The following is a 16017-nucleotide window of genomic DNA, read 5'->3' as shown; positions in this document are numbered from 1 at the left end:
CTCATGGGACAATATGTATAGGTGCGAGAATGTGACTGTATGACCTATTTGCCTCATCCAATTATAAAACCACATTTAGATGCAATGATTGCTTAACATTTAATAAATGACATATTTAAAATAGAAATAACAAAAACATGTCTTGTTATAAACTGATCCTTTATTTCTTACACAATACTATATTTAAAGAAATTTCTTCTCTGTGAAATTGATACAATTACTTTAGTACCAGATGGTGGTGGTATGGCGGGAGAAGTACTTATTAATATATGTAGTGCTCCGTTAATATATAAAAAACTGAGCACGCCATGGATATAAACAAATGACCCGAAATTAGTGTTGAAAAATTAACATTCCTAGTTTACCTCTAATCAAACACTGCTGCATGGTAGATGAAAACGTTTAAAGGATCTAGTCATCGGTGGCTTAAGATATTGGATGACAAAATAACGGTTGGCAAGAGATTGCTGCGCCACTAGGGCCAAGTGGGAGATGGAAATATGGTGAAGGGGATTCCCCCTTGGCGAACTCCATGCATACGTACTGAAGACTAACACCAGGGCAGCCTAACCCTTCTACATCTAACACACCATGCAGACCAGTGAAAAAGAGATTTTGGCCTCGGATGAGAGGTATGGCCTTATCCTCTTCCGTAAGTATATCAGGTTGATACTGCGCACGCGCCATGACACCCCCGGTAGCATTGGAGAGGAATAGACCGAGCCGCCAGAGATCGGTACCATTTATGGAATCTGTGTCGTCCATTGGCACGATGTTCACTGTTAATGTCACGTCGTAACCTTTACCTTCAGGCACCCTCTGGAAAGTCAGATTCCATTTAAGGTACTGCAGGAGGGCCGTCGGTGGTGGTGGAGGTAGTGGTTCTTGACCTGCAGAGTAGAGACGACGGCAAAGAGATGATTTTTAAATCAGACGGTTTACCCACTAAAATTCATCAATCAGATTTCCTGTCAGATGAAGCAATTAACTTCATTAACAATTTCCGCAAGTCATTCCGACCACGTCCTTTGGGGGGGGGGGGGGGGGGAGGTCAGCGAGTGCAAATCGTAACACCTCTGCCCTCGTCCACCATCAAAAATCAGGCAAAAGTATTGCTTAAATTGTCTTTCCTTCCCGGTGAATATCATCTCACCCCCGTCCCCCTCCCACAGTCTCCCAACCACCCTTCCCTCAACCCCTCGTTGTTTGAGTACGTTGTAAACTCTAACAATTGCGCGCACATCGCCTCAACTCGCCTCAATGTCGAAAATGCATTGTAAAGGGCAACTTACACTACTGCAGGTAAATGATTGTCTGCAGGGGGTAGGAGCCGGGGGGGGGGTTCTGGTGGCACGTCCCCCCATCCTCACTTTTTACCAAAATAGCAAATGTGCCCTACTGGCAAATAAAATGTGCCCCTTTGATGAAGAACTGTCTTTTGGATATCTTAAGCCTTCGTTACTTTTAATATTTTATTTCAATTATTTATTTTGAGTATGTACATTTTTATTTTTAAAATGGCATCCCATATCTTTTTGTAGCACGGTTAACAATAAACAATCTCAATAAATAAAAAAATCATATGTTGCAGCGCACCATAGTAGTATTCATAGCATACTAACACACCATATATATTTAAGTGTTATAGCCGGTCATGTGTATCGGTTTATAGCATAACGAGTGATGGTTGTGGAATGAGAAAGTGCCCCTCTGATGTTGTGCCCCCCCCCCCCTACTTTTTAGAAGCTTCCTATACCCACTGATTGTCTGTGACCGTTTTCGGTGTTACTATAGTAGCATATCTGACCGGAAAAGGAAAGTTGCTGGTATACTCACTGATACATTGTATTTGGCGGCATGTCACTACTTTTCTCTTGTTTTTATTATTGGATATTTCGAAATTTGGCACAGAGTCAGCAGACTTCGCGATTGCTACACACAGATACCGATAATCACCGCAACCGATGGCGCTGAGATCAAACTGTGTCGTAATCAGCGGGAAAACAAGAGTACGTCCTGGGATAATGTCGGGTGAATGTAAGGCGTCGGACTTGTCTAAGATCTGAGGAATGAAGCCGATCTTTTCGTCATCGTCACCAGCGGGATCTCGACTGCCGTAAATGCCAATCCGCCATAAATTCGTTCCTCCTATGATCTCTTCGCTGTTCTCTTGTACATCCACCGATATATTGAGGCTCATATCACTTGGTTCGTTGAATCGGAAATTGTCGACAATGATGTTCCATCGGACTTGTTGAAAAGATAGGTGAACCTTATCTGAAACTGTGTAAAGTAAAAAGGAAAGGATCATATTTATATACAGACCATATATATTCTTATAGGCCTGTATTATAATAGTTGAGTAGTTCATTGGTGACAAAGATTCAGTGCTGCGGAATGCACTCGAGACCGGTCGAGTCCTGGCACACGAGACCAAGTTATATTTGCATTTGAGACCAAGATGGCTAATCTGCGTCTCGGGGACGGAGGTGACGGGACCCGAGACTCGAATCCGGTCCCTACACTCGACGTCCTGGCACACCGTAAGACCAAGACCAAGCCATTTTGTATTCGAGCCCAAGATGACCAACTTGTGGCCGGGAAGCGAACAAGGCCGAAGCAATAATTCTGAGATATTATCCAATTGTTATGCATAGAAGGAAATCTAAAAAGGAACATGTGATAAAAATTTCCGACTTCACCAATTTCAAACTATACATCCAGTTAGAGCAGTTGCGTAGCTAGAGGTTTTTGCGCCTGGGTGCAAGAGTAGAAAATTGCGCCCCGCCCCCACTACTGAAAGAAAAATAAATTGCGCGCGATAATTTTTGGTTATAATTTTCGGGCAAGTCGTTACACCCCCCCCCTCCCCCTAAAACAAATTGTGCTCCTACGCCTATGTTATTTCCACCTTTCGAAATCTAATGCCTTGGAACTGTATACTAAAATACCCGAAATTTCCGTGACATGTAGTCATTACAGAATACAGAACAAAATAAAAAGAAAAGAGAAAACGGTCGAAATGGACTGAAAAGAAATCACAATCTACAAATTTGCTAATAAAAACAACTACATTCAGTTCAGATTCTTATTAGTAACTGGAAAATATTCATGCCTGACGACGTACATCAATTTCATATTTTTTCTAAAAAGCGCTTATTTTTTTTACTCTCATTCTCCCATTTTAGCGTCACCTTAACCCGGCGCCCGGTGCAAGTGCCTTCCCTTGACCCCCCTAGCTACGCCACCGAGTTTGAGTGGTTACAATATCTAACTATGGACATATATGATTGCTGAATAGTCCCTATACACAGATTACTATTCATATACAAAAGGTGTGGCCTGTCATGGCGCAATTCAATTGTCACTTAGCTGTGGCTGGATAAAAGCTGTGTCACTCGTTTCATCGAGCAACTCTCACGTTTTACGAATATTTGGGGCCACACCTGTATACATTGTACGTGGACGGGAGTGTTCCGGGCGCAAACTTCGTCTGTGTTGCATATTATAGTCAGGGAGTGGCAGCTCCCTGGTATGTAGTTACCTATGAATAAAATTACGCTTTACTTTTATCCGAATTCCAAGTTCCGCAATTCCGTGCGTATATATTTCATGTAAACAATTCAAATCACTTACTTGTTAAGCAGGGTACCTCTCTGCAACTCAGGACGACACTTGCCCCCGATGACTTTTTCATCACAAATTCTATGGATGCGTTGGGATTACGTTTCAACTCCATACAAAGGTATGGTACATCTTCACAGCCAACAGCATAGGTATCAAAAGGCACGGTAAACTGAATGTTGAAGGGGTATCCACCGGTTAAAGGTTGTGAGCTCAATTCACTCGTTAATACCTGTGGAATGTGGTTATGACGTATTCCAACGCCGAATTCGTTTGCACTGCCGAACAAGCTGATTTGCCACAAGTCCGTGCCAACGATATCGCTGCCTTCGTTGAAGAGATACAGGTCATTATTCAGAAGTGGCATTCTCCTGTTGTCCGGATTCGGTCGGGCCAGAGCGGTCCAAAATACGCCAGAGATTGTTATTTCTGAAGATGGAATTGGGAGAAGGACGAAATTAATTGAGAAAAGAGGATATTTAGTTGAACAATTTGAACATTTTCGAGCCAAAGTTATGCTTGAACTTGCTAGAATGTTCTTTTATTCATGCAAATGCACAAGTCTAAAATATTGAAGATTTATATAGGCTACATGAGCTAACGATCGCATTGGTTTCAGTGTTTACTTTAAAGATACGCGAAAAACTGTTAACGAGGGGTGGGGGGGGGGGCGAGAAAACTGGTGGTGTTTGGGGTCTTCACCAGATGAATGTTAGTTTGGTAGATGATACAGTGGCCTATATTGCGCATCGAAAATTTCGACTAGTTTTATGTCGAAATTTTGGCTTTTTGCTAAATTGATCAAAAGTTTGGTCAAAATTTGGACATTTTGTACAAGTTTCGGATACAAAAATAGAATAATTCGACTTACTTGGAAAATGAAAAATAGATGATTTTCTTGATTACCTTGCACTCTCTCTCTCTCTCTAAATGTTAATCATTATGAATAATCTAGCTGAATGAGAATAGCGCCATCGCCAAGAGTATATCCCTACAAAGCAGGAACAAAATGAGGGCGGTATAGAAACGTGCTCCTTCCTCCACATAACAAAGTAGGTTGTTGGTGCATCACACCCACACCCCCTTCCCACCCCTTCCCCTGCCTCCATTTTAAGATAGGTACAATATGCACAGAATCCTAACTCAAAAAATCCCGAACAGACTTACCAGGTGGACATTCTCCCAAGGTTTCAAATCTGACCGCGACACGTTGACAGCGTGCTGCCTTTGTTAACTCACAAAAGCTGTCGTACTGAACACTGTTGTTCCCACAAACGGTGCCACCAAGAATCTCAGGTGGAGGACACGACTCGAAACAAGTTGGCGGCAAATCTGGGGATGCAAAAAGGGCGGGAGTTTTCGTTCTTATAATTTTTTGTCAGCAGTTATTTCATCATTTGGTACTCTTGAAATACAACTAGTTTTCGATGCCTTATAACAATGCCCATGATCATAATAGTATCGGTCACGGTCTGGTCAATGTCAAAGGTCACTCTAGACACGGTAGAGCTTGTGTGCAGATATTTTGAGGAGACAGGTCAAGTGAATAGCGAAGTAAATTGAACAGAATTGATAAGACTGTTTTGTATGAGAAATATATATTGAAGAATATATTTCATGAAGATTATATTTTAGCAAAGTTTTCTCTCACACCCCCCTCCTTTCCACCCCTCCCCCCTCCCCCTCCCCCTACCAAACCGATTTTGTCGTCTCTGTTTTTTCACACGGATATTTAACCATTTGGGCAGATTTTATCTCTGTTATTCTCATTCAAAGTCGATAAGGAAACTATGTACTTACCACTCTCGGTTTCCATGGTAATGTTTGGCCGTAGACAATCGAATCTTCGGCAGGCGACGATACTGCCGAACACGATGCCAGCTCTCAGTTCGAAATTGACCGGTGAATCCCTGTCCCTTGCAAGTTCGACGCAGAAGAAGGCGACAGCGCCACATCCGATCTGGCTTATATCAAACCGAGCCCGTAGATTTTTGAGTTTCAACATTTTCCCTTTCTTCGCTCTCTTAGAGGCTTGCTTTGTCGTCAAGATTTGGTTGACGTATCCATATTTATCGCCATAACCATCCTCCCATTCACTGCCGAAAATGCCAACTTTCCATAAATTCTTACCGCTTACCGAATCGCTACCTTTTGCTAATTCCGCGAAAACGTTGAGAGTGATGGCGCTCTTTGCATCTAGTTTTGCTTTGGGGACTTTCATATCCCATTCGAAAGAATCCAGAAGTACAACAGTTCCTGTAGAATCGACAAAATATAGGCCCTATTATTAGTAAGAACAAAATGGACAGTGTCACCGTTTTGAACGATTCGCTTTTTTCAAAAATTTTCTCTTGAGTTATGTGTCCCTGCAGGGGAACCCAAATTTGGACAACGTTTTTCTTTTGGCGAACGATGCTAATGATTTTAAGGAGACACACACCCAACTGTAGGCTATATCATCTTTGTTTAGCTTGTATGATTGAAAACTCCCACCAAAACAGCTATAACAAAATCATCATGACTCCGTTTGAGAGAACCAAAAGTAAAAAGTCGCGTCTGGCGGCCGATATCATTTCAATAATAAATGATAGGATATATAGTGAGACTAGTATCGGATAACCTTTTACGTTCTCTCTTTAATTTCTTTCTATTTTTTGTTCACTATTTTCAAGGCAGATTGTTAACATATTGCTGAGGCTTAAGTCATCACCATCCCGTCACTTTAGTCATGGGGTTAATAGCCCCAAATATGTTAGATTTCAAGCATTTTTGCAAAACCCATCTCGATCGATAGTACAGAAAAGAAACATTGTACTAAGTAATGGAGAAATAATAAACTGAATTCAGCACGCGTGGCGTGATGAAGTCATAATTGGACTTGATCAAGTATGTCATATTGTGCACGATGAAATTGAAATTGTGTGCGGGATATCTCCCAATGGTATAGAAGCATTCAATTATATGTTTGGGGGCGTTGTCCATAACCGCACTTATATCTCTATCACAAAGAAAAATGATGATGGATTTGTTTGTGTCTTCTAAAACAACTTTTGGTTGCTATCAAGTTAAAACCATGAAACAACATTTAATACATGCCATGAACCTTACATACTTCTTAATTTGTTTGGACTATATGCGTTTTGGGCTTATTTTTTTTTTAGTATCGTTCAGTTTAGTACGGGTGTTTTTTTATATTGTTGCTTTTGCGGCTTTTACATTTTTGCCTTATTGGTTCTATATATTTAATATTTTGGTTTTTGTTACTATTTGTTTTTACATTTTTAAAGCGCTTTGAGCAGCTTTGCTGATTATGCGCTATATAAATATTACTTATTATTTTTCTCCATTTTGTAAATGTGCAAACCGACTGTATCTATAAGGATTTTAGCGTGCCGTGCCGGCGGCGACACGCACCATGGCATATAACAGTGTGAAGCTATACCAAGAAAACATATCTTACCAACGTCACATGGTCTATCCTTTACTTTGACCAAATCGGGTGTATTTCGACATCCAGCAAATCCCTCGAGTTCACATTCGTTGTTGTAAGAGTTCCCGTCTGAACCGCATACGGGTGCATAGCGCGCCGTACAATCAACGAAGCAGTCTTGCGCTGAAAGGAAACAACAGTTCAGGTCAAAGGTCAAATATAAATTGTTTCCTCTTTAACGAGCAGATGAAGACTGATATGACATAAGGTATAAATATGAATCCAAATGTCTCTACTTCAGGAAGCAAGAAAAAAAAATCGATTAAAACAAATATGGGGGAAAAAAAGGGATTTTTGCCGAAAAGTATATAGGAAATATTAAGTTATGGTTTTTTCAGAGCAATGTTTCTTCAATTAGACGGAAGTATTGAAGCAGAAAACCTGTTCATATCATTACAGCTTAGCGGGAATTTCTGGATTAATTATTCCTGTTTTGTTTCTTACTTTGAAAAAAAAAAATTACTAGCACTCGCGTGATAAAAATTATTGTCAGGTAAATACCTCTTCCAATTTTCAAATTTTCTACAGAAAGAATTTATGAAGGAAATAGGTTTACATATCTGTAGAAGACCAGGGTTTCCCTAACTTTATCCCCACCCCACGAATCCCCTGTGGATGTCAGAGTTGTCCACGAACCCCCAACTTTTCGAGACACGATCTGAGTCATTATTATACTATAATACGCATAACAGTGCTCCGTAAAAGATCAAGTTCATAGTGTAATATTGAACTGGTATATCATGTTAAAACAGGCTAGTGACTGCATGTTGTCACTCAACAACAATTTTCAAGCATGAATTTATGCTAACTTTGCTTTGTGTCGGGCAAAACGGAGGTCATCTGGAATTTCCAATATAATAATTATTATTTTGGCCACCTTTCAGTTACTTTCTCAGCTCTTTATCTTCACGACGTACTGTCATGCGTACACCAACTTCACCAAAGGAATGCGGCCTGATGTGTCTGTTTCATAATTCAGTTTCTTACATGCACGGTACGGTACTACTATGACAACATATGCTTATGGAACGCGAAAAGAGTTTGTCGATAGTTACGACTTTTGTACATTACTAAAATTATATCGATATATCAGATTTTAGTTCAACAAAAAGTTCTCTAGTTTTGACTTCCAGAAACGTCTCACGAACCCCCTGGGATGGACTCACGCACCCCCTAGGGGTTCATGTACCCCAGTTCGGGAACCCCTGACAGCAATATGACAGATAAAATGGAAATTGAATACAATTTTTCTAGGATGTTTAGAATATGTTTTGGCTTTCATTATACCAAAACAAAATTCAGTACTATTCTTTCAACAGCTCGTAAGATTCATTAGTTATAATTTGATGACCATTTTTCAGTGTTTAATATTAGATATGTCACCCCTATATATAACTAGTATTCTGACAATGACAATTTTATCACTACACCTTATACGCATTTAAAACAGGTGCACACTGTCAACCTTTAACACAACTGCCGTGAACGTGTTCCCTTGCGATGGAACTCGCGATACTTCCCAATAGTGATGTTACACCGTCCTGATCACGTGGTTATACACTATCGAGTATGCATGCGGATTGTGCGGTCCCTATATAAGCATGCACAGAACTAACTCCATTCTCTGCTTGACTAAAAATTCGCCCTTTGACCTCACATACACAGACAAAAAAAAATACTCGACTCACTTCCCCAACTCCCCCTTGCACCTACCCAACCACCCGTCTCATCCGACCCTTTTCGCATCTCTTCCGTAAGAACTGACGAGTTTATCCAGCTTTGGCCAGGTTCTGACGGAGTGGATTGGATTTCTGATACTCCAAGTGTAAGCACAGAAACGCACACGCAAACATGTACGCACTCTATCGAACACGCAAAATGCCCGGATTTTGTGGAAGGTGGTTATTACCGTATTTAAATAGATATCAAGCCAGGCAGAAAGCGGGGGTAAAATGTGAAACCTTTCAGAAACTTTAAATACCACACAAAGTTATATGCAGAACAACCAAATGTGAGTTGTCGAAGCATATATGATAGCACTGATAAAACTATAGATATGAAAAAGGTTCCTTTTTATTTAATTGTATATTTACCTATTTCACGGATGGCAGCTGAAACGGCCGTCGGTGTTAACAGAATAACAGCGAGAACACATAGATACTTCATGATGCTCGAATTCAATGATCTTTGTCTTCTTCCGTAGCTTGATGGATCGTCAGCGCTGTGGTTCACACACACAACACAACACACAAAATGGGAGAAGAAGAGGGATTCCTTAGAGCGAGTCTGTATCACAGCTTATTCACTGATCGGATTATCTCTATCACTCGGTATATATATATACTGTACAAGCAATAAGGTCGTAGGTCACACCGGAAGTAGCCTATCATCATTTTGTTTATAAAATGAGCTACAGAATAAAACTGATATTTCCAGTTACCGGCAGAATTTCAAATAAATATATAAAGAAAACAAATATATACCGTGTACGTCATGACAACGATGAAAAGGTTATCCGGTTAAAGGTATTCAAGTCTCGCCCAAACCGCGTGCCGCGCTCTGAAAGGGTAAATTTACCGTTTCTACTTGTCGCTACAATCGGATTATCTCTATCACTCGGTCACTTAAATATATATATATATATAAATATATATATATATATATATATATATATATATATATATATATATATATATATATATATATAAATAAATATATATATATATATATATATATATATAAATATATATATATATATATATATATATATATATATATATATATATATATATATATAAATATATATATACGTTACCGTATACTGTACAAGCAATAAGATCGTAGGTCACAACGGAAGTTTCGTCATTTTTTTACAAAATGAGCTACAGAATAAAACTGATATTTCCAGTTACCGGCACGGAATTTCAAATAAATATATAAAGAAAACAAGTATATATACCGTATACGTCATGACAACGATGAAAAGGTTATCCATTTAAAGGCATTGAAGACTCGCCCCAAACTGCGTGCCGCGCTTTGAAAAAATAAACTCACCGTTGCTTGCAAGTGAGGTTTTCTTCGTGTCGCTACAAAATGTAGACAGTAATGAAACGTGATACCTTGTTATCTTTAATCTATACCTGAGATGTCCATCGCTGCTATGCACACTGTGTTGTGGGTATTGACCGCAACTGTATGTATTGACTGTACACTAGTGTCTAATTACCGACGGTAGCAAGCTGGGTGTGTGTATTTTCTGGGATCGATGGCGGTGTCTAACACTTCTGTTACACCTCTTTCGAAACTAGGTCAGATTACCGGCATGAGACGTTTCTTTGCGCGCGAGTCTTCACACCCTTTAAGTTCCGAGAAATATTACATCAGTGAATCTGGCCGATAGAATCTGGGTGACACCAATATAGCTCACATTTATAGAACCAGGGAAAGCAACTAGGATTATTATTTTTGTTTTGAAAGAAAAGTCACCCAAGATAGACACGGGAAATCAAGCAACTTGGATTCGCCCTGTGGCGTACCAAGAATAGTTGGCACCCGGGCGGAACCTTCCTTTGTCACCCCATGCAAGGGATGCCGTCCTGGGTAGGGGTATATAATGGGACAAAGTTTCGGGAAATGGAGGGGTGGGGGGGGGGTTAATAAGGTTATATATCTGAAGTGAATACGTGGCAGTCAACGGTGGGGATTATAACACACCTGGTCCGTCACCTCCCCCCCCCCAAAAAAAAAACAACATGTCTGTATAGCCTAAGGCCTAGAAATCTTAGTATACGTTGGGGAAAAAACACCAATAAACGTGACATTACCATGGCGTAACCTATCAAAGAATTATTACATGTATAACATGATGTATCACAATTTCCGGCTGCCAACATATTGACTGCAATCTTATTTAAAATAGCAATGACACACGGTTCAGTGTGTCATGAGTCATTCGGTTTCCTAAAATTACTAAGGAAGTGAAGAAAGGTCATTTAATACCATATTTTACCAGTTTTTATATATTTCTTTTAAATCACCCGATACTCATAGCTAGTACAGTAACTATTGTTCATGTTCTGAGTATTGGCTGTTTAAATATATTTTCCACACAATAGTGGCCCATTCCGTTTCCTAAAATTACCATTTCCTAGCATTTATACCAGTTTTGTTTATATATTTTTTTGTTAAATTTTCCTAGATGGATCGCATCATGCCGATGTTCGCTGGATTCCATACATGATCTATGGGAGACGCGGCTCCCTTTCAGCGATAAATCGATATGTATACGGGAACAGAGGGTAAATACTCTCAGGTCATTCACATCGACACGAACGTTTGGTTAACTTTTACTGCATAGGACTGTCATAGACAGTACCGATGTAGGCTGATATGAAGCTATATACAGCTACTGCATGTGGGCCATGTGGCTATCATAGACAGTACCGATACAGGCTGATATGAAGCTACATACAGCTACTGCATGGGGCTGCCATAGACAGTACCGATACAGGCTGATATGAAGCTACATACAACTACTGCATGGGGCTGCCATAGACAGTACCGATGTAGGCTGATATGAAGCTATATACAGCTATAGCATGGGGCTGCCATAGACAGTACCGACGTAGGCTGATATGAAGCTTTTAAGTGCTGTCACTACACAATGTCAGAAGTGGAAAAAAACCTGTATTGTAGTGGGCAACTTACAGTGTCGAAAATAACAACTTTGGACCAACAAAAGAAGGCAACAAATCTAAAAAGAGAAAGCTAAAGAAAAGTAAAGAGTGGTTTCCAAACACTTTAACCCGATTAGCCATACGTGTAACATCATGTTTACAGAAAGCTTATCCCTCCGTGGTCGCTTAATTTATCAACTTACTCACACCTCAGGGTCCTGTGAAGTGTGAGTTTATAAATAGTCACCGAATTGTCAACACACACACACACACACACGCACACACAAAAAGCAACTTTAATGTCCCAGGCGTCTGCCTTGGCAGTCTTCCTAGGATCGACCAATTATATAAATGGCAACTCCTGATTTTAATGAAGCCATGACATGTTGTACTGTGTTGTTTTATGTTGTGTTGTTTATGTTGTGTTGTTTATGTTGTGCTGTGTTGAGTCGTGTTGTGTCGACTTTTGTCATCTTTTACCGACTACATCAATCTATATGAAATCTGCAGACCAGTGCGACAATTTTCCAATGCTAATACCACTCTATTTGCGTAAGTTCACAAGCAAGGCTGGACCATTATACCGTTATACAGCAGGGTAGTCAGTTCCAACTGCGCTGATCCGTGTATGCAGGTTACAAAGCTATAGGAACCGTGGGACAATGCAGGGCATAATAAGAGGGCAAAATATACTGAATAAAATCGACGCACGTTTAACCTTTACGTTAACCCCTACTACATATAATCCCCAAACAAACTTATAACAACTTCTGCGGGGCAAAATATCGAATTACTATGGAGTATCATTTTCTTCACCAAAAGGGAACAAAGTAAGAAAGGCAAAAATAAACAAAAATCACACTGCCATAATCTTCGAGTCAATAAAAAGAGAAAAGAATGTTTTTTTTTTAAAAGAATCAGTCCCATAAAGTTAATCCAGTGAGTTCCATTACAACTCCCTGGATAATCCTATTAAAGGTAACCTCATACTTATGGGCTAGTCTGGCAAAATCGGGAAGGTTGTGAGTGTATTACCTGGTGATATCCGTATGAAGACGCGATTGGTTTTTTTGTTGTATTTTTTTAAATGGAAAAAGAGTTATTTAGTATTGATCACGGAAGTGCGCAACACATGATGGTGTAAGGAAGTGTCAGGGCAAAGTAAAACGTGCTATATGCTGCCTTAGTCTGGCGGTAGTTAATGTACAATCATTTCCACATTCTGCTTTATTCGATACTAACTGTAAAAGAGGTGGATATGTTATCTATTCCATCCAATCTATTCTACATACACATGACAATCTGGGTCAACTTAAGCAGTGGTGGCGCACCAGGATGGCACCTCGAAAGGAGAAGGCTAAAGATGACACCCCAGGACAAGGAACAGCAGCAGGGGGGGGGGGGCAAGAACGAACAGCGGACGGCAACAGAGGACTATAGAATCACCAGCGGAAGACAAGAGACGAGAAAACAGGGGGGACAGGGAGGGGGGACAGGGAAGTGAGGGGTATGGACGGGGGAGGGGAGTAACCACTTACCTCAGCCAGCCTCGCTTACACCAAATATAGGAGTTGAAATCGTATTTGAAGGACAAAATTCACTGACATGGGGCCGTTCTATATGAATCCGTGATGCGAGTTTGGAATTACATTTATTACTTTTTACCTCTCGATAACGTGCACTGAATATGTTTAATAAAATGTTGGTGCTCTCTCTCTTTGCACTGGATGACACAGGTGTTAGTCATATGTGGAACAATATAGTCGTGCTACTTTGTTTATGATCCCAAGGTTATGAAAACACGAACTGGAATCAACGGAGGTCCTATGTATAGATAGCGATTGTCATTTCATGACTGTCATTGTATACGTGGAATTAGGGATAAACTCTGAGCTGCTCCGTCATCCTCGGTGGAAGATGTTGTCGTGTTAGTTGTCATTCCTTAACAACGCCTAAAAGTCCATGGTTACAAATCACCCATATATCTTACAATATATAAGAAATCCCTACACTACATGAAAGTGATTGATTACTACCTAACACCAACTAAACAAAGCATATAGGAGAACGTTTAGATGTATACGTTATTAAATAAATGGTCAAAACTTAACCAACGTAACGAAATTTATACTTACCACTATGTATATCGAGTTTTAAGGAGTAACAGATAACTGTAGAAGCAAATGTGCTGCTGCATGGCTTAATATGCCATTGACATTAACGAGTTCTGTGGTTGTATATTATGGTACTCCGGTTGAGCTCTTGCAATGTTCGTGTATAAACTACAGGTGAGCCCTATACATGACCTTTCAGACGAATATAAAGCGTCTGTCTGATGGGCAATATGCGATTTCCAGGGGGTTTGTATTTCTACGGTGGCTTTAAAACAACATAATTCACGCACCGCATTAATTGAAAGAAAGAAGAAAAGAATAATTCGAATACTTACAATAATTCTGGAGGTTTTTGTTTATTTTCAAGATATTAGGCTCTAAAGGAGGCTCAATCACTGTTATGACTATTAATTAAGGCTTAAAGGCATTGAAGACTCGCCCCAAACCGAGTGCCGCGCTATGAAAAAGTTAACTTTCCGTTGCTTGCAAATGACCTTTTCTTCTTGTCGCTACAAAATGCAGACAGTCTACGTGATACCTTGTTATCTTGTATCTATAGTCCTGAGATGTCCACGTACGCTGCTATGTACACTGTGTTGTGGGTATTTACCGTAGCTGGATGTATTGACTGTACACCAGTGTCTTATTACCGACGGTAGCAAGCTGTGTGTGTATTTTCTGGGATCGGTGATGGTGTCTAACACTTCTGTTACACCTCATTCGAAACTAGGTCAGATTACCGGCATGAGACGTTTCTTTGAGCGCGAGTCTTCTCACCCTTTAGTTGAAGATGACGTGGGCCCCTAATTGCAGGCTATAAATGTCGATGATCATTTATTGTTCTCACATTTACGCTATTCCAGCAACTTTTAAGTCTCAATACCTGTTCGCTGATGAATTTCGGAAAACAAACTTCCGAAGTAGATTCAATGATTCTTATTCTTAATGCACTCTCACCGGGTTGGCTTAAGTAATGGAGAAATGCTGTCGCAATCGAAAGAAAAATATTTACTTTCTGTTGCCATTATGGCGCTAACGATTTACCGTAAAATTACCGCCTACGTCGCATGTTGGTAAAACAAATAGTCTACACATGTGCGGCCCGATTAAGATTTTAACTCAGTCCTATACTCGTATCCTCCACATCTTACACTTACTTCCACGGATGAAACATCTTAAAACACCTGTTTATTCATTGCAATGAAGGAAATGACACAATTTCGCAATCTACTTCGTTCTTTCCGATGAAGCAGTGTTTGAATGAGTTGGAAAATAAAGGACAGTGAAAAAACTTCCAGCTTCCACCGGGGTTCGATCCTGGGCCTCCCGCTTTATATGCGGACACCCTAACCACTAGGCTACGGACGCTGATTGTATGTCCAGAGGTTCGAAACCGGTAAGGAACGTCGTAATTTCACTGTAGACGTTTTTGACCTGTATCGATCAATACCAGTTCTGTTTTAGTGACATATTTTGCCTTACTCTAGAGATCAAACATGATGCTATCCAACTCGAAATCATTTGTGATTCCTAAAGCCGGATCTCGAAAGAAATACTTTGAACAGACTTTATGTTAATGAAATGGAGGTAAACGACACAGGCAAATGAATATATATATATATATATATATATATATATATATATATATATATATATATATATATATATATATATATATATATATATATATAATTGAAATCGTAATGAGTTGGAAAATCAAGAACAATATATAGCCTACATGGGAAGTTCGTCGAGTCTCACCCTCCCCCCCCCCACCCCCTCGCTGAAACGAGTCAATAGCTCAACACAATCAAGAAATTACCAGCTAAAGACTCGGCTCGGCCATAAGAAGAATAACTCATTACAAATCTGGGTAACAATGACTGTTATATTACGAACATGTTGCTATTATTGTGAAGGAAATATTCAGTGTCTAAAACTCATCCATTTAAACCATTGGAGCATAGCGCCAATGTTTTATGCGTCAGTCATAAATCTTGAGTGTTTGCGAATAGAAAAAGTTGACCGTGACCGCAAAATCAACACAAATCGTCTCGACAAAATGGGCCCTCTGTGCATTCGCTATCACAATTTCCAGTATTTTAATGTTGTT

At 39.9% G+C, this 16017-nt stretch overlaps 1 protein-coding gene across 1 annotated transcript; it reads right to left on the bottom strand.

The window, feature by feature from the left end:
- Positions 1 to 140: 140 nt before the first annotated feature.
- Positions 141 to 14113, bottom strand: LOC139969669 (uncharacterized). Its single transcript, XM_071974812.1, has 8 exons — positions 13926 to 14113; positions 9208 to 9335; positions 7085 to 7237; positions 5425 to 5880; positions 4792 to 4956; positions 3637 to 4053; positions 1837 to 2283; positions 141 to 890 (listed from the first exon to the last, which is right to left on the bottom strand). Exons 2-8 carry the CDS (start codon positions 9278 to 9280, stop codon positions 427 to 429), a joined length of 2175 nt encoding a protein of 724 aa, XP_071830913.1. The 5' UTR covers positions 9281 to 9335; positions 13926 to 14113; the 3' UTR covers positions 141 to 426.
- Between the last annotated feature and the right edge of the window lie 1904 nt (positions 14114 to 16017).

This window comes from Apostichopus japonicus, chromosome 7 (genome assembly GCF_037975245.1).
Source record: "Apostichopus japonicus isolate 1M-3 chromosome 7, ASM3797524v1, whole genome shotgun sequence".
Classification (NCBI taxonomy): Eukaryota; Metazoa; Echinodermata; class Holothuroidea; order Aspidochirotida; family Stichopodidae; genus Apostichopus; species Apostichopus japonicus.
Note: the sequence above shows the minus strand (reverse complement) of the source record. Positions and strands in the feature narration are given on the sequence as shown.

What these genes read in the sequence shown, in the direction of transcription:
- LOC139969669 (XM_071974812.1), bottom strand. Translation starts at nt 9,280, where the DNA reads ATGAAGTATCTATGTGTTCTCGCTGTTATTCTGTTAACACCGACGGCC. An exon ending in AGCTGCCATCCGTGAAATAG is followed by an intron (nt 7,238 to 9,207) that starts GTAAATATACAA and finishes GTTTCCTTTCAG; the next exon opens with CGCAAGACTGCTTCGTTGAT. An exon ending in AGAGGTACCCTGCTTAACAA is followed by an intron (nt 2,284 to 3,636) that starts GTAAGTGATTTG and finishes TACTTTACACAG; the next exon opens with TTTCAGATAAGGTTCACCTA.